Consider the following 18,176-nt stretch of genomic DNA (forward strand, 5'->3'; position numbering starts at 1 on the left):
TAACTTGCATCCGTTTGCTTGTAATGATTCAGTTTGAATCATGTTTTATTTATAACTGATCTGCAACAACATTGAGCCAGGTTATATTTTACATAATTTCTCCCCAAAAACATTATTTTAATGATTTTATGTTAAAAATGTATTTTTCAAGTTCCAAGTATTTTTACCAAACTGTCAATCAGTCATTGTAAGATAAGACTTTTTCCTTTAATTTTCACTTTCCTCACTCTCTACAATCCTCACCTCACCCTCCCAATTTGGCTGTTTATTAAATCTGCTTCAGTATCACTCTCTGTGGATTCAGCCCCTCCACCAGCCCAGCATCCACCTAAAGGCTCCAACAGGGTTACTGGTATTTGCCCATCACTCACCATTATATCGATGTAATCCTGTCTGGGGAAGTGATAAAGTCTAGACGGAAATAAAACAATGTTCTGCTGCTGCATTGAACATTTCAAAGCCGACTTGTCTAAAAAACGTATTTCTTAAAGTCAATTTTCAGTCATACCTGCGGAAGAAAGAGGATTTCTGTGGTTTTTCAAACATATTTCTTCGTTTCAAAATGAAAAAGCTTAAATACTTTTCAAAGTCACTTTGAGATCAGTGGATGCAGCTCTACAGGTTGTTCCCGGTTTATGAATGAAGGGGACCGTTCCTTTGCTGTTCGAGCCCCAGACGGTGGAACAACTTACCTATTGAGGCAAAATCATATAAATCTCTTCTTAAACTTTACTTAATCGCAAAGCATTTATGAATGCTGAATAGCTGGATTTTATCGTCCCACTCTGGATATTTTCCTATTTTAACTTTATTTCACCTCTTAGTGTTTATGTTCTCGATCCTTCTGTTGTTTGTATTGTGGTTTTTATTGCTGTTTTGGTTCTTCTTCTCTGTAAAGCACTTTGTAACCTTGTTAAGAAAAGTGCTATACGAATATATTTTTATTATGTTATAATGTACATATAAATCCAGTGATTTCAGTTGACTATAGGTTGAGGGTTGTTTTTATCTTCTAGTAAAAAACGTTTCTTATCGCATGAAAGCCTTTGACTTACAGAGCGTTCCTCTTTTCCCACTGCATGATCATGTTCTTTCAGATGTGATGCAAACCAGCGTTCGCCACAGTGAGCTGCCTCAACGAGTGCCGCATTTTGAATTCACATCGCACAAACAACAAATGAGTCCCCAATCATGCTCTGAGCAAAAGACGCTATCGCAGCCCGAGACTGAAGGAGCTCCTTGTGAGGTCTTTCCTCGGGTCGTCTCTACTTGACGTTTCGCTCAGCTTAGAAACAGCAGTGTTACCTCGGCTGTAATCTAGCAGTATAAAGCTGAGCCTTACAGCTGTTCAGCTTCTCCCTCTCCCTCAGATAATGGACTTAAATAATTCACACAAAGTAGCTGCGCGATTCATTTCTTGCCTGATCAGCATTTGCTAAATAGTTTGTAATTACATGTATCCTCGGAGTGTACAGATCTCCCTGTTTACACATGCACACCCGGACAACATCCAACCGCTCCACCACAATCGGTAGTGAGTGTAAGATGGTGTATGTTATTATCCTTGATAAGACAGGGCTGTTTCACTTGCAATAAAAATCTGATCCGACCCTGAAAACCCCAGTGGGAAAATGTCAGCTCCTCGGAGACAGAGAGACACCGTTTACCAGCTGCTTCCCTGCATAATTCACACGGACACATTGCCTGAAAATGTGTGATTTTTCTCCCCTTTTTTTTCCAAACTGGCTGAATATTTCATTTTTTACTTGTTCATATTTAATGTGTATCCAGGCCAAACTGTACCACACATGCACCACAAAGCTCACACAAACACGAGAATAGATTTGTTTGAGTTTTGAGCTTCCTGTTTGTGGATTTGTGTGATATCTAAGAAACGTGTCAAAAAGTGGTCAAACGTTCTGGCTCAGTGAAGAAGGATTTGTGAAAACAATGGAAGGAACGAGACTGTACCTTCGTGACTTTCTCACCAGAAATAGAAGTGTTTGTTTCCTGCTTGGCATTTTCTAAGCTTGGATGTCCCATTAGAGTCTTTGAACTTGTTCTCTCTGTCTAATTGTCCCCCCACTCCACCCAGTCCGCACCCCTCCAGTCTTTTATTCTCCTCGCTTCTCCTTTTTTTATATGTTCCTTGGCTGAGTCAGCTTTCACATTAAAACAGAGGCGGGCTGCCTCAGACCTGTTCTGCAGTTGGCAGATTGGCACCAGTTGCTCATACAGTAGCTTAACTGACCTAATAGCTTCTTACACCTGAGAATTGTGTGGTGCTGCAACAAGAAGGAAGTTGTTTCCTTGACAAAAATAGCTTTAATTTCTTTGTTGCTCTGGGTTTTTATAAACCTCACAAGCGCAATTCATATTTTTCAGCACCTCATGGGGATTCTAATACAATTTATTTTTCACTTGAGGGTTTGTATTTTACACACATTCATTTATAGCTGTAAAGAGGCAATTTCCTCATCTACCATCTGCTCCCTCCCTTGATATGTGTTATGTGAATGAATTTACTTACCTCTGTGTGTGTGTTTTTGTGTGTGTGTGTGTGTGTTTATATGGGTGTGTTTTTGTGTGTGTCTGTGTGTGTGTGTGTACTAGGAGTTAATACTGGATTCAGAGGACACTTGGATTCGACTGGAGGGACTCGGTGAGACCACAGAGTACACTGTCAAGCTGCAGGCAGCCAGAGGACTTGACACCAGTGCAGTCGTCTCCACTACCTTCACTACAGGTAAAGTACAGTTTAGAGATATATATATATATATATATATATATGAAATCTAACCCCATTTAAATGTTTGGGTTTCGCTAAAGCCCTTTTTCCACTGGTCAAAAAACCTACTAACAGCCACTATAATATCTGAGATGGAAACAATCCTTATTCATTCCCTGGTCAAATGACTTTGCAGTAGAAACAGGTTTTTATCGGCTTCTGCTCCGACCGGTATTGATAAAAACTTAACATCCAGGTAAACATGCTAATATGTCAAAACAGCAAGGTGAGAGTGCCCCTCAGTTTCTGGTGTATTTGTGACATTGAACTAGCCTGACGTTGTCAGACTCACAATTCTAGTCAGAATGTGAGTCTGAGACCGCTCCATTGGGCTGTGATTATGGGGCGTGTTTCAACTGACCAGGAAGTAAAATTCCTCTTCGCTCAATTGGATAGACCTACAACCAATCAGAGCAACGTAGTATGTGACGTATGCTAAGCAACGCATTGTGAGTTATTTACTAACGCCGGGTTCACACCGGATGCTTCAGTGCAGCACCAAGCCTTAAATAACAGCTGGCTCCCATCCACTCCCATGTTAAAACTTTGTGCCGGTCACACCGGAGGCTGAAGCACCGCGAGGCAGCCTTGGCGCAGCGTGGTGCTTCAGCCTCCGGTGTGACCGGCACAAAGCCATGCAGCGAACTACTGGATCAACGGGTGATATTATTAGCGCTGCCCGGCGTCGCCTCCACGTTCTGTGTTCCTCTTTCAAAATGAATGCGCTGTCGATGTCTTCTAAAACAGACTCAATGGCAGCATCTACACATCTCAGCTCGCCAGCGGCAGGGATGTTTGTTGAAAACGAATTCAACCCGAGGGCACTGTGATGACGTGGTTGATTACGTTAACGTTGATCATCTGTCAATCATCGTATAAAGCCCGCCCTGACAATCTGATTGGCCCGGTCGGGCCATAATTTTTTCCCAATGGAGCGACTCCAGACCGAACTGCCCGACCAAAAATGTTGTGGGCGGGGCTAAGTTCGTCTGGCATCCAGGCTAACATTGAACGTGACTGGCAATGGAAAAAGGAGTCCATCACGTTTTGAGCGGGTTTACCTGCATCTAAGAGAGAGAAATGAGTCATAGACGAATGTTTTAATAAAAAAACATTAGTGAGATCAAATGTGAATGACAACTTTTATAAAGCAATAATAAATAGCAAATCGTTTTCAGTTTAATTTCTCCAGAATCAAGAGCGGAACAAATAACCTAAGAGCCTGTTGACACTATGGTCTTTAATAATTTAGCCCCGGGGCCAATTTACCGCTTGGGTTTGGTACCTATCCCTAACACACTCACACACACACACACACACACTTAATGTGTTTGTATTTTTGGATTAAAGCTCTGGAAGGGATTCTGATGGAAAGTGTTTTCTTGGTCTAACAGATTCATTTTCCCCTTTTGCGCCACATTTCACATCAAAGTCACCATAATAATGGGTCCCCAAAGTCAGGTACAATTTTCATCTCCGCTCTCTGTAGCGTAGTGAAGGAAACTTCCCATAAGGCTGCACCTGCAGGACGGTAATTTACAATCACAGAGCAGAACAGTCTGCTCTAATCTCCAGTGTCCTCGGTCTGTAATTGGATGTCGGTCAAGTGAGGTTTAGGGAATGTCATAAAGCTGCTAATCACCTGGAATGAATGGCAACACGCCAAAAGCAAATATCAATATCCATTATTTCAACCAAGCAGCGGACATATGGATGAGGTGATGCACTTCAGTCAAAGAATAACTGTAATCTGCATCGTTACATTTGATAACATTTATAACTTTGATTTCCTCCGCCAAGGAGGTTATGTTTTCACTGAATATGTCTGTTTGTTGGATAGTTAGCAGAATTATGCAAAAACTACTGGATGTATTACCATGACATTTGGTGGGAGGATGCGATATGGGTCAGGGACACAGGGACGGTCAGGGGACGGATCCAGGATCTTTTTTTTGTAACATTGTGAGATTGTTTGACATTGTTGCACATGAAAGAATTTAGGCACACTTAGGAGACTCATATTTTTGAGTATGTGCAATTTGATGCAGATCCAAATAAAGATCTGGATGTAGTGAATTTAAATTTAATACCCTCCTCTTTCCAAATGGATTATCTTCAAGATGTCCCTGGATGATTTTAATTTAAAAAACAGCTCTTGACCTCTCTCAAAGAGACCTGACTATGTAACGCTCCTTTAAGGTAATCTGTGTTTTATTTGATGCTACACATTTAAAATTGAACTGACTCAAGAAAGCTTCTAATGCATGAGATATAAGTACTGATATGTCCTGACTCCTCCTCTGCTCCTCTCCAGGGAGTCGTCTGTTTGCAACACCTCAGAATTGTGCCCAGCACCTGCTGAATGGAGAGACGCTGAGTGGTGTCTACACAATTTACATCAACAGAGACCCGAGCCAGGGCGTGCAGGTGTACTGCGACATGACCACTGATGAAGGAGGGTGGATTGTAAGTCACTGTGAAAATAACACCTTCTCTTTTAATAGCACCCTTGTCGAATGTGCGAATGTGGGTCACTGTGGTATTTGGGTAAAACAGAAAGGAGGTGGAGAGGAGGAGGAAACTGGATTAAATTACTTCTGTCTGTTGAGCATCGCTGCAATGTGTTGTGTCATCGGTTTCAGAGTAGACAACTGGTTCATGTTTTTTTTGTCCTTGTTTCCAGGTGTTCCAGCGTCGTCAGAACGGCCTGACAGACTTTTCCAGGAAGTGGAGTGACTACAGGGTTGGCTTCGGAAACCTGGAGGATGAGTTCTGGCTCGGTAAGACTCACACAATGAGAAAATGGATCTGTATTTCAAAATGAATATATGTGAGAGTGCATTTTACACAGTTTCTGGTCAATTATCTGGACATTTCTGTTGAGCTTTTAACCTTTTGGGAAATACACATCTGCCTGTCTCTGCGGTATCACTCTCATATCTGTTCAATGTGAAGCTGGAGCCAACAGCTGGGTATCTTGGATTAGCGATGCCTCACATTAGCCGCCCCATCCATCTGCAGTAGTGAAAGCTGTAGTGATTTACCGTCTATTAGTGCATCTGTCTTTTTCGTGTCTCATGCAATTTGCTGAATTCACATAGACTCTTTCCAACTTTTATCTATGTTGCATTTTTTGCATAATGCATAGTCAACTCCGCCAAGGAGCCTATGTTTGCTCTCTTTGTTTGTCAGCCAGCATAATTACACAAAAAATACACAGCAGCTTTCCATGAAATCTCAATGGAAATTGAAGGGTTGGGACATAAACCAAGGAACAACGCATTCAGTTTAATCCGGATCAACATTATTGTTGTTATCTCAGAGAATAATTCAATGGATCTTGATTTTAAAATAATAGATATGTTTGGGATGGATGTAGTGAATTTGAATTTGGTTTTAGAAGGGCTCTGCTCTATTCAGTGCCATTCTACTCAGAAACTGGTATCGCTAACATTTGACAACCCAAACCCAACTCCCCCCACACTGGGAAATACAACTTCTGACCTTTTTTTACTGGAGCACCACAAATAGCAAGAATATAAAACTATTCATTTAAAGATGGTGGGGTTAAATAAACTGACTCTGAAATCAGTGACCTTGGGACTGGTTACTTTCCTTTTCTTTACAAGCTTAGATTTGCGGCTGCCCCCGTCAGCTTCCTGTCACCAGGCACTTTATGCTATATGCTGATATTGAGCTGCAACCTACCTCCCATGTAGATTAATCCGTGTTCCAGGTGAAGGCTGTTTTACCCTCTTTATCCGCATTTTCTCACCATGACTGTGGATTAACAGGCTCAATCAATAGCGGGTCAAAGCTTTCACCTGGTTTCAATTGACACCTCTATTTTATGGAAGTAAAATATATTTCCAATATCTTGTAAAGCCTCTCTTGTACGATTTCTCACTTAGTGTGAAGATGGAGAACCGTGCTTCTAGACCTTTTATTTTTCCCGTCTTATCTCTGCGCACTTCACTTCACAAAGTCAGTGTGATTCATCCCTGGATTCCGCGAACACTCATCTCTCCCTGAAATTAATTGCTAATTGTTTCTAGTGTCGCTCTGATTCAAAGACGAAACAGAACAAGCTCACTGTTTTGATGGAGCGCAAAATGTGTTTTTTTCCTCTCCCCCTCTCCAAATCTCATTATGAAACAATAATTATATTCATTAGAAAATGTGCAAATGAGTCATGGTTCTTCCTCGGCCAGTTTTTGTGTTATTGTTTTGGTGCAGATGATTAAAGCAAAATATTACATGAATATTTCATCAAGTGAATCAGGGATTCGAGAACAATTTTTCTTTAACTTTTTGATTAGAGAAATGAAATAACACTGAGGGGAGATTTTATGGCATTACAATATTACCATATTATAACTGAGGGACTAGGGATATACATAATTAACTGTTAACTGACGATAAGTATTTTGAATGATTGATGCTCATTTACACAACATTTAAAACCATTTTTGATATCAGATACGTCTGCCCGAGGCTGGCCACTTGAGTGTGGCACTGTCTCTTCCTTCCTGTGACATTATCTGAGCTGTTGTTCTTCACTGTAGCTCTCATAGTTAACGGACGGTCACCATATTGTTCCCACTGCATTTGGACATGTTGCTGTTTCTGAGTAAGAACCAGAGGACAAGCTGTCCACTATGCAGGCGACTGAAGTAGACCTCTCCTATTTATGAGGCTTGATTATTGGGATTGGCCACCGAACATGAACACAGTTGACTCTCATGAGCACAGGAGTGACGATTAGAGCAGGTGTTACTCCGAGATCTGCCTGCCAAGGACGCTAAAAGCTTTACGAACGCTTTGATGGTCCACCGGCGCCGCTTGATCTCTCCCTGTGCTGCAGATGGTCGGCGCAACTGTGAAAGTCGGGTCAATGAGAGAGGGAGAGTGAAAGAGAGAGATAGCTCTGCTCTGCAGCAACAGCTCTTATACTAAGTTAGGGATATTTTAGTATATTATGAGAAGTGTAAAAAATGTCACTTTATAGCCTTGTGTTTATTTATTTGTAAGCAAGATTACATAAAAACAACTGAATGGATTTCATTGATATGTTGTGGAAGGAGGGAACATCTGTCTAGGAAGGATCAATTAAATGTTTTTTGCTGATCTTGATTAAGAAGTGGATCCAGAGTTATTATGTTTAACATTACAGGATAGGGCTTTCTTTTTTACATTCACATAATCAAATTAAAAAAATCTGACAGTTTAAGGGGACTGATAGTCTTGAGTGTGCAAGTAGATGGTGATGGGCAGCCGCAGTCTAGGTAAATAATGGGAAAGCCCACGTAGGACTATTGATCTGTTTTATCTTGTTTTACTGACAGCGGCTGCAGGAGTGATGATAAATAGTTGTAATGTTTATGCTGCATGTAAAATGAACCCCCTGTTGTAGAACAAATGATGGATTGGTATTTCCCTAATGCGCCGCAGACACAGAACATTTCATTCTTGCCAGTTAGCGGTGAGTGGTTGTTAACAAACGTCAGCTATCGGCAAGACAAAAATAAACCACTATTCTCTGTGAGGAAAGGCTGATACGTTACAGCTGACACATATTGGATCATAACACAAGATGGCTGTGGCGCGTTCTAGTCCATTAGTGACTAAAGCACTCTGTAATAGGTAAATGCAGGAGTTGAGATCAAACACATCACGAACAGCTGCTGACTACATAACATCAGGTTCTGTGTTTCATAGGTCGTCTGTTTAAAGCTGTAATTTGTGTTGTTGAGCTGAATGATAGCGTACACCCCCACAGAGAGGTTGCATTCACAGGCACCTCTTAACGTTTTACCACTATATTATTAATATATATATTTTTGTATTTATTTAGATAAAAATTGAAACTGCCGATAGCAATATTGGACATATCTTTGTCACATCAAGCAGCACACACCATACTCTTAAAGAGTGTGTTATGTAAAAAGCATTGGGGACGTTGACAGACACCTGAAGGCATCGTGCAGTACGGCTGTGCCTTTACAATATGATCTAAAAGACGTCCGAGCATATGTAGGTCAGTGAGTACAATCTGACCTGTTTCTACTTCAGCTGAATCAGCAACAATCTATCCTCTCACAGATTCTCACTGTATACCAGTCCAGGGCACCGGCGTCTCCAGGGTTTTACTTCGACTATCCCCTCTTGTCCTGTGCTCTTGTCCTTTCAGTGCATTAAAGCAGCTTAATGTTACCTCAGGGTGCGGAGCATTAAGAGCTGCTCTTGAGAAAGCTTCTGCCCATGATGCTAGATTAAAGATAACTTGGCAACAGGCAACCCTTGGAAACCTTAGTGTACTTTACAATGTCACTACTGTGCAGAACTGACCCATTAATCTAATAATTCATATGTTTTCATCATTTAATTTACTTATTAAACTATTCGAGCTGTCCACAGCACTCAGTGGCCTCTTTAATTAAGGGAGGTTTAAAATTTGAATCGCCACAAGCCAATTGTGAGTAAAGATTTACAAAAATGAAATAAATGAGGTCAATGGCAGTTTCCTAAGATAAACGCACTACTACTATCATCCATCACTACAACACACACCAGTTAAGTTGTTTGACCGTATTCCACAATTCTCTGATCGACTCATCTCATCGCCCCCTGGTGGCTGGCTGCTGAACAAGTCATAAATCCCGCCTCCTCAATGTTAGTGGATGGGACATGAACCCAAGTGACAATTCTTACACTTAGTTTGGTTTTAATTAATTATTTGACGCTACAAAAGGGGTTAATTTGACTTGACAAGCAAGTGACTGTCAGAGGTTGTTAAGCATATGGGAATATGGGAAGGGCCAGTTTGCACTGGTTTTGACCTTGTTCTTGCGGAACAGCAGTTGTGCAGAAATACTTGTTGGTCTGTGTGCTTCTATGCTCATGGATACGGTTCTATGCGTAGAGGGTAAAAATACTCCCTTTCTTGTAAAAAAACAAAACATAAACCGGTTCCAAATTACGTCATAGACGGCAGCACTCATGTCTGGGATATTTTGGTGTAAGTGCAGAAGGAGGAAGGGGAGATGTGTCGTCCATCTTTATTTACAGTCTATGAATCTGACGTTTAATACAACAACATTGCTGTCCTGTCCCACTATGCTCTCTCTCTCTCTCTCTCTCTCTCTCTCTCTCTCTCTCTCTCTCTCTCTCTCTCTCTCTCTCTCTCTGCTGGCAGGAATGCAAAGACAACAATGCCCCTATTCATTGTTCATACCTTTTATTCAGAACAATATTCAGGTCAATGCGGAATCCTGTCTCTCGAGAGTGAACTCTCCGCCTCGTTCTTTTATTCTGTTCATTCAGCTTACTAGATGATGTGCAAATATGCTTAGGCACCCAGGAGCCAGTCCCTTAATGGTACGGGAAATCCCTTGCCGTGCATTTGAACTGTTCACACAGTAAAATGTATCGTCTTTATAGTAAATGGAATCGTGGTATGAATGGTCATTACAATTTCGAACCATTTGACCTTCACTCTTGTTTCTACAGATTTGGTCACTGTTCGCAGCACTTGAAAAACCATTACATCAAACACTAAGCTAATCACTGCCTCGACACACAGAACAGCAATATCCTGGACAGTATGGAGCCATAAACATGGGTATTAAATCCAGTCAAACTAAAAAGAAGAGGTACTTCACTGGCCAGCAGTAAAGAATATGGAAATTAAGCTCTCATTATTAGCTGTTACAACTTGAGAACGGCCCTTTTTATTGCTGCTTGAGGGCGATCCATTCTCCATCCTCGCTGACCTCCGCCAGTCTCCTGCTGAACACGATGTCAGTTTGATGATGTAGCAACAGAGAAGCCAGGGCGGCCGTGTGCGATTTGTGATCATTATCCTGTTCCTTTTTCTTTTTTTAACAACGATATAAAAATATGACAAGATGGTAAATACTGGTAGTATAATAGGACAAGACTGAAATAATGTGTCAGAAGGCATTTTTTAATTGCTGCAGTTTGGAATAAATCAGTCTGATCCCATAAAACTGTTTAAAAAAGGGTGTTATATTAATTGCTGATTATACGCTGCTGTTATACAACAGGAATTTAAGATGATGTTGATTCTCCCGTGTTGTTAGCTTGTAAAATATATTTATCTGTTTTCAATTGACAAAGTGCTGCAGACTAGGACTTTTCTCTGCTCTCCTGGATTTCTAATTCCATTTTCTTATCAGGGAGGGTGGAGGATTTTTTTTTCTTCAGAGTGTCTCCAGGTTCAGAAAAAGTGCACATGTGACGTTTCTGCCGGAGGTTAAACAGGAAAAGAGGCTCTTTTCCAAATGGGTGCTTGTTGTAATCTGATAGCAAACGTGGTTCCGATATCTCAGGTCTGTGTGGGGTCTTAATGCCTGTCTGAGTTCAAAGCAGCCACGTATCTGCTGCTGAGGAGATAGAGAGCAAAGCCACATATCTCAGAGAGCTGTGGCAATCGCGGGCGGCTGCTGGTGACAGTGTCCACCTCTCCAGACGATGACGATCATCCAAGTCCACACAGCCGGCTGACATAGACGTCTGACATACTGCTTATCAGGACTTCATTTTTAGGTGGGGGACAAAATGTTTTGCACTCTCCGAAAAAAAGAAGAGTGTGGGTGTGATGTAGCGGCATGAAGTCACAAATGTCAACTAATTTTAAATAACTATACTTTGTTCCTGATCCACATCCTGTTATATTTATATCATAATATGAAAAATATTACTACACAGAATTCTATATTTTTTAAGGTCAAAATAGAGTTGTGTGTATGTAGTTATTCATAATGTTTTTTATTTAAGCTAACAACTTAAGCTTTTCTTTTTGTTTACATTCACATCCTGTCACAGTTTAAATACACGTGTGTGCCTCCGCTCAGTGACATAGCCGGAGTTTTTTTTCCACATTATCTATCTTTTGTTAGTAAACGTGATGTCTCAGGAACACCGTTTTTTTGGGGGGGGTTTTCAAATTGGTTCAAAGGTTCACTTGGACTCTCAGATGAACTGAGGATGGTTAAAGGTTGATGTCACTGTGACCTCACAGAACAGGTGTTTGGCCTTTTGAACAGGATTTCTCAGGAATACCTGAAACAATTTCCTTCAAAGTTGGGGAAAGAATGTTTGCTTGGACTCAAGCATGAACTGATTCAAAGGTTGTGTTGAGACATCAGACGTAACAATTCAAAGTAATGTGTCCTGTTTCTCTGCAGGTCTGGACAACATCCAGAAGCTCGCGGCTCAGGGTCGCTATGAGCTAAGGATTGACATGAGGGATGGACAGGAGTCGGTTTATGCCAATTATGACAAATTCTCCATTGGAGACGCGAGGAACCTCTACAAGCTCAGGCTAGGAGAGTACAATGGCACCGCTGGTATGTGGTTAACTACATTAGCTATATATTCAATGCACAATTCAAACATTTTCATTTCATAACCCTTAAAACCAACCCCCTTGTTGTGTAGAAACAGCCAGTGAACCATCCATCCATCCGTCCGTGTAGCAAACTATTTGCTTTTCTAGCCTTTAAGTGAAAATCACTCATCCCTCCTCTGCCATCTGCCTTTTTTGTCTCCTGCCTTCTTTCCCCTGCATCGTTTCTTCTCCCGTTTCTAAAACCTGCCTCAGCACTCCTCCACATTTCCACTCCCCCTCGCTCTCCCATGTATCTCTCAGTCTGTCAACAAGACCATATGGCATAATTACCTGTCATCTCCTCATGTTTATAATTATAATTCTCTCTGCCTAAATAAATTCATGGAGCCCACGGCAGGACCCCCTTTCCGCCTCCTCCCTCTCATGCCTCTCCATCTCCCTCCCGCCTGCCTGGATCATTAATGTCCCCTCATCACGCCATTAGCCGTGTGCCAGTGATGCTAGGCATACATTGATGTTTGTTGCTCTCCACCTCTCTCTCTCTCTCTCTCTCTCTCTTTTCTCTCTCTCTCTCTCTCTCTCTCTCTGTCTCTCTCTCTCTCTCTCTCTCTCTCTCTCTCTCTCTCTGTCTGTCCCTTTCCTCTGATCACAGGTGACTCTCTGAGCTACCACCAGGGCCGGCCCTTCTCTACAAAAGACAGAGACAACGACATCGCTGTCACTAACTGTGCCTTGTCTTACAAAGGAGCCTGGTGGTACAAGAACTGCCACCGGGCCAACCTCAATGGAAAATACGGCGAGTCCAGACATAGTCAGGTCAGTCATCTGGTGGATACACTGATCAGAGAGTGAATATGATAATTACTCTGCTTAGCTGTAAGCCAAGAATCTCTCACTGTCTAAGTCGGAAAGGTGGGTTCGCTCAAAATATTAAACCTACTTCTTGTGGTTCTGTATCCGGGATGGATATAAAATGTGCAGGGCTGCAATAGCTTCAGACTTTCTGCATAAAGTTGATTTGTGCTAATTATATTTAAATATATATACATATAATATTTGTTTTAGAAGGTAACTAGGTCCAGGTCTCAACTAACTGTTATTTCCTATTAGTTATATTTCTTGATTAATCTGTAAAAACGAAGTGTGTGAGATGCTATTAAGGTACAATTTCTACAAGTACACAGATTTAACAAGTCTTTAATGCACTTGTTTTGTCAAACCAACAGTTCATCATTTGAACATTTTCCATTTACTGTCATAAATGACCAAGCAAATCAACAAATTCGAACATAAGCTGAATTGTAAATTCATATTTTTTACTGTGTCAAGCATTATAATGGTTTAAGTTCATAATATTGTTAGATCCTAACTCAGGATTAATAACGTTAGCAAAGAAAACTTTAACTTAACAGTTCTCTGAGATTGGGAGGAACAGGAGAAATTTGTCTCAAAAATCTTAGATGAAACTTAGACATCAATTTAAAATGTTTTTTTGGTGAAGAAGCTCTATAATCCGATGCATCATATCAAAATGATGGTCCTTTTGGTGCTGCAGCTTGGCATTTACACAACTCCCATAAATTGGCTCGATTACAGACACCAGTGATTAAAGGTTAAAAGATAGCAATCTTGAAATATTTGTTAACGAAGCGACTCCAAACCTACAGACATCAGTGTTCATACTCATCACACTGATTGGTCTGACGGAGGAGCTACAGTAAACTGAAAGGTCAACAGCTGCACTGCATGTCCAATTTCAATGAAACTGAGGAGGGTGGTGCATCTCAATAGAGTCAGAGGGGTCCGTGTCATCTGGTTCTTTCTGGTGGACTTCAACCAAAGACTGGTACCATTGAGTTCATGTTCCTATTACAAAAATATTTGAAAAGAAAAGGACACAGATTTATGCGTGTGTTTGATGTAAACGAGTAACACAGTGGTGAAATGGACGTCTTTTTTGAGATGGTAGCGAGTGTTTGTTACTTGTCCGGAATGTGATGTGTTCCTTCTCAGCTCGACACCGGGGGGGGGGGCCGGAGAAAGAGGGTGTAAGTGAGTCCAGCTACAGAGGCAGTGTGGCATCACGGCTTCTCTGGCTGCACTCTGGACTTTCCTCTCTGTCCTTTGATAACATGAAATGAAACCAAGCAGGAGCGGCGGTGGATTGGTGTAAAAAGGCAGGCAGAGAAAAAGGTATAAACCTGGATTTGATGGTGGCAGGGATTAAAGAGCTCAGATGCGACTCATATAGCAGCAGGTTGGTTCTGGTGCTAGCTTTATAATGAGGGTTTTTACGCCCCTCTTGCTTTGACTTTATCAATTTGAATCAAAATACAGTGTAGTCAAAATAAAAAACTTCCATCGACGGACTATTACTACATTTTTTTTGTGATTTCCACAGATGGTTTGTCTTGCCTTGAAGGTAGGACTGGTATTTTTCATCTTAACTGTTGAAATCCTCTTCACGTCCCAATAGCCATCATTAAATAAAGTTGTCTGAAGAAGAAAAGGAAAAAAAGTGGTTTTATTCGGTCTCAATGAAAGGATTGGTCGGGGGACCTGTCTGTCACTAACTGACCTGCCCGTGTTCTCACTGCCCATGACCGAAGTCCTCAGCCTGAGGTATATTGAAGCAGAGATGATAGCCTGAAGGGAGCGAGAGAGTCTTGGGAAGTCTAGTCTGCGTGCTCCTGCAAATATCCGCTCGTTTAACCAGACTTACCATCCCTAGCCTTAAGAGCCATGTTGATTCTAGCGTCTTCTGAGCTTGTACTTTTCACCCTTACAGGGTATCAACTGGTATCACTGGAAAGGCCACGAGTTCTCCATTCCCGCTGTGGAGATGAAGATGAGGCCGTTCAACTTCCGTAGCATCAGCAGCAAGAGGAGGCGGTCTGCCCCCGTATAAACAACTCATCTCCACCCGCCCCGCAGTCTGGATAAACGGAGTTCGGACAGTGTTCGGTAATGAGTCCCTGCTATCTGTGCGCCTCACTGTCAGAGCGGGCACGTCCTGATGTACCTGTGCCAAGGCTCTTTAATGAGGCTGCAATGAAGAAAATAGTTACGATGGGGGGAAAAAGTTACTAATACGTATTAATATTCATTTGTATAATAATACATCACATTATTAATACACTACCAACAACAATCAGAAGCTGTGATCGAATGAGTAGCAGAGAAGGTGAAGCCTTTGTCCGAACTCTGTTTATCTCTGCTCCTGCCCGGCTTTAGCTGTCTCTCCCTGCTGTACTTCTAACCAGATGATAGAAGACACTGTATGTAATTTATTATTAAATACTTTGAATGACAATGGTATTATTTGCTGTAAAAATGGGAAGGCAAACCAATATTCCCCCCCTCCCCGTTTCGGTCTGCGATTTGCCTTTCCCTTGAGGTGCGAGGAAATGTGCTCAGAAAGGTCCTGAAGAGTTCTCTAGAGTTCCTGTTGTTTTAACCTTTATGAAATAACAACACTTTTAATGAAAGATATACTGTATATGCCATTAAAACCCTTAACTGTAAGATATATATATATTTTTATAACTGATAATGTGACAGAAGTCCCATCTATTTAATATGATTTGATGCCTTGGTTCTGTTTAGCCTATATTAAGTTGATGTGATCATACGACATCATGAGAAATACTGAGCATGAGAAGGGAAGAAAACCATGAAAATCTAAAATCAAAGCACCAGCAACAGCTCCATCACCATCTCTTTCATTTTACACGTGTTTAACTGCTCATTTTAATGTTATTTGTGGTGACTATTAAGGCGGAATGGGGATAAACATTAATATTCTAATTTATTCATATTGGCAGTCACATTGAGACAGTATTTGCACTACGAGTGCGAACACAGCAAAGCTATTGTTCATTCCATTCAGCCGATATATTGAATCGTTGGTGGGCGTTTGATATCACTTTCATCAAATTACAGACACTTAACATGTATTTCACCCCCTCATGTAGATGCTGGGATTGCTTGCAGAGATGTTGCTGATAGATGTAACATTTAACCAAAGATCTGCAGAATTAACAGTCAGCCTGCTGTTTGGAAAGACGCCAGTCAAACTGTCACCAAAGCCACAGAAGCAGCTTTTTCCCTCCCGTGTTAATAGATTCTCACTTTTCACAGAGTTTTATGGTAATCGTGTCCCCGGGCGTTACTTTATGCAACGCAAACATTAAACTCTATGCAAAAGAGAGCCGGGGTGGGCACGCTGCAGATTTTAGCCTCGCCTCTCCCCCACTGCTAGCTGAGATGAACTTAACAAAGAGAGCAGAACAGTAGGTGGAGTGGAGCCAAGCCTTCTCCTTTGTGCCCTTCTTTTACTTGCTTCGCTGTTTAAGCTCCCCGGTGGAACAACATAATCAGCAAACATGGCAGAGAATGTATTCTTTTAGTCGGGCGGGTATAATCTGCAGCGGGCCCACCAAGAATTTTGTTTTAGTCAGTGTTCTAACTGTTGCACAAAGTGTTCAGTGCTGGCTAGTAAACGGGAGAGTTCTGGAAACAGTTTCTACTTCAGTTTCCTGTCCATTCTTTAGGAGAAACGTTACCTCTGTGGATCCTCCTCTCTGGCCTCACACTATCAACTAGAATGGCAATCAGTAGAGTTCAAACCTCAGCCAGGGCACAGCAATCCCCTTATGGAACCACATTGAAATTCATAAGATTCAGATTATTATTTGGATCTGCACCAAATTGGACACACTCCCCTAAACATGTCTGATTTTTGTTCATCAAGATCGATGAATATTTCTCAACGAAATTAGATGAAAATGCTGAATAATGTCCCATCTCACAATGGTAAAGAAAACAACCCTCCTGGTATCGACCCTCTGATCTGGATCCAAGTTGAATTGGTTCTTCCCTGACTCATACCACATCCTTCCACTAAGTTTTGTGGTAACCCCGTCTTGTGGTTTTTCCGTAATCTTGTTTACAAACAAACAAATATCGGACCAACCAACAAACTAGGGCACATTCCTCCGTCATGGCCCAAACGGTTCACTGCACCAAATTTCACACTTTCATGGACGTCATTTGCCTAAACAAGCCGGATTTTTCATCAAGATTCATCAGTAATCAAAGACAATGTGAAAAAATGCCTAAAGAAAGGGATAGAAAATCCTGAATCCACCCCCTGATCTGGATCCTCCCAAGTTAAATGGGTTCTTCCCTGACCCTTCCGGCATCGACCACCAAGTGTCATGGTAGCACATTGAGCAAACTTTGTGTAATCTTGCATACAAACAAGCTGACAGGGGTGAAAACATAACCTCATTTGGCGGAGACAACAAAAACAAAATTAATTGTCCAATACATGACTTGGAATTCAATGTCACCATCGATTCAAGCAACATTCGGTCTGATGTATGTTCAATACGCCAATTATGAACCGCTGCAAATGTAATTCTTCTATAATTCAGTTATATTATTATATATTTCAGTCAGTTTCTTCAATTCTCATTGAGGTCAACCAGCAAATCTGTCTTGTATCATACGTCTGTGGATATTTTTCATTTGCAATTTCTTTCTGTCCTTTTTAGAAAAACCATAACAATAGTGACTCTCCCCTCTATAAACTACTGCTAATATACTCGTGTAGATATAGAGTTGAAGATACTGTTTCATTTGATGTGTTCCCCCTTAAACTGCAAACCGATTAATGAAGCCCACTGAAACATTTCCACTCAACCACTGTGTTTCTAGCCGTTGTGTTCAGGGCTTAATCAAGAACCTCCTGCATGAAGACTCCTTTACAATCCTGAGCCTGATAGTAGATGTCATTAGAACATGTTTTCATTTTGATTTTATTGCGTCACTTATTGCATTACTCTGCTGCTGTGGGTCAAAGGTGCTTTTGAAATGGTTTGAGAGATGGGAGATGTAAAAAAAACGTTTTTACATCATCAGGTGGAACCGGCCTCGAAGGCAAAATACCACCAACATAACCCAAAACATAATTTGTAACAAACAGTTTCCGCACGTGGCCCCTCCCCAGGT

The 18,176-nt window shown here is 41.3% G+C and overlaps 1 protein-coding gene across 1 annotated transcript in view; it reads left to right on the forward strand.

The window, feature by feature from the left end:
- Window positions 1-15,069, forward strand: part of tnr (tenascin R (restrictin, janusin)) — a 68,394-nt gene extending 53,325 nt beyond the window's left edge. The window contains exons 23-28 of the mRNA XM_053437093.1: window positions 2,614-2,746; window positions 5,103-5,254; window positions 5,472-5,568; window positions 11,998-12,159; window positions 12,814-12,977; window positions 14,950-15,069. Of these exons, the coding sequence (XP_053293068.1) occupies window positions 2,614-2,746; window positions 5,103-5,254; window positions 5,472-5,568; window positions 11,998-12,159; window positions 12,814-12,977; window positions 14,950-15,069 (828 nt within the window). The remainder of the gene's footprint in view (window positions 1-2,613; window positions 2,747-5,102; window positions 5,255-5,471; window positions 5,569-11,997; window positions 12,160-12,813; window positions 12,978-14,949) is intronic.
- Window positions 15,070-18,176: the final 3,107 nt, after the last annotated feature.

Source organism: Pleuronectes platessa, chromosome 13 (genome assembly GCF_947347685.1).
Source record: "Pleuronectes platessa chromosome 13, fPlePla1.1, whole genome shotgun sequence".
In the NCBI taxonomy this organism is placed as follows: Eukaryota; Metazoa; Chordata; class Actinopteri; order Pleuronectiformes; family Pleuronectidae; genus Pleuronectes; species Pleuronectes platessa.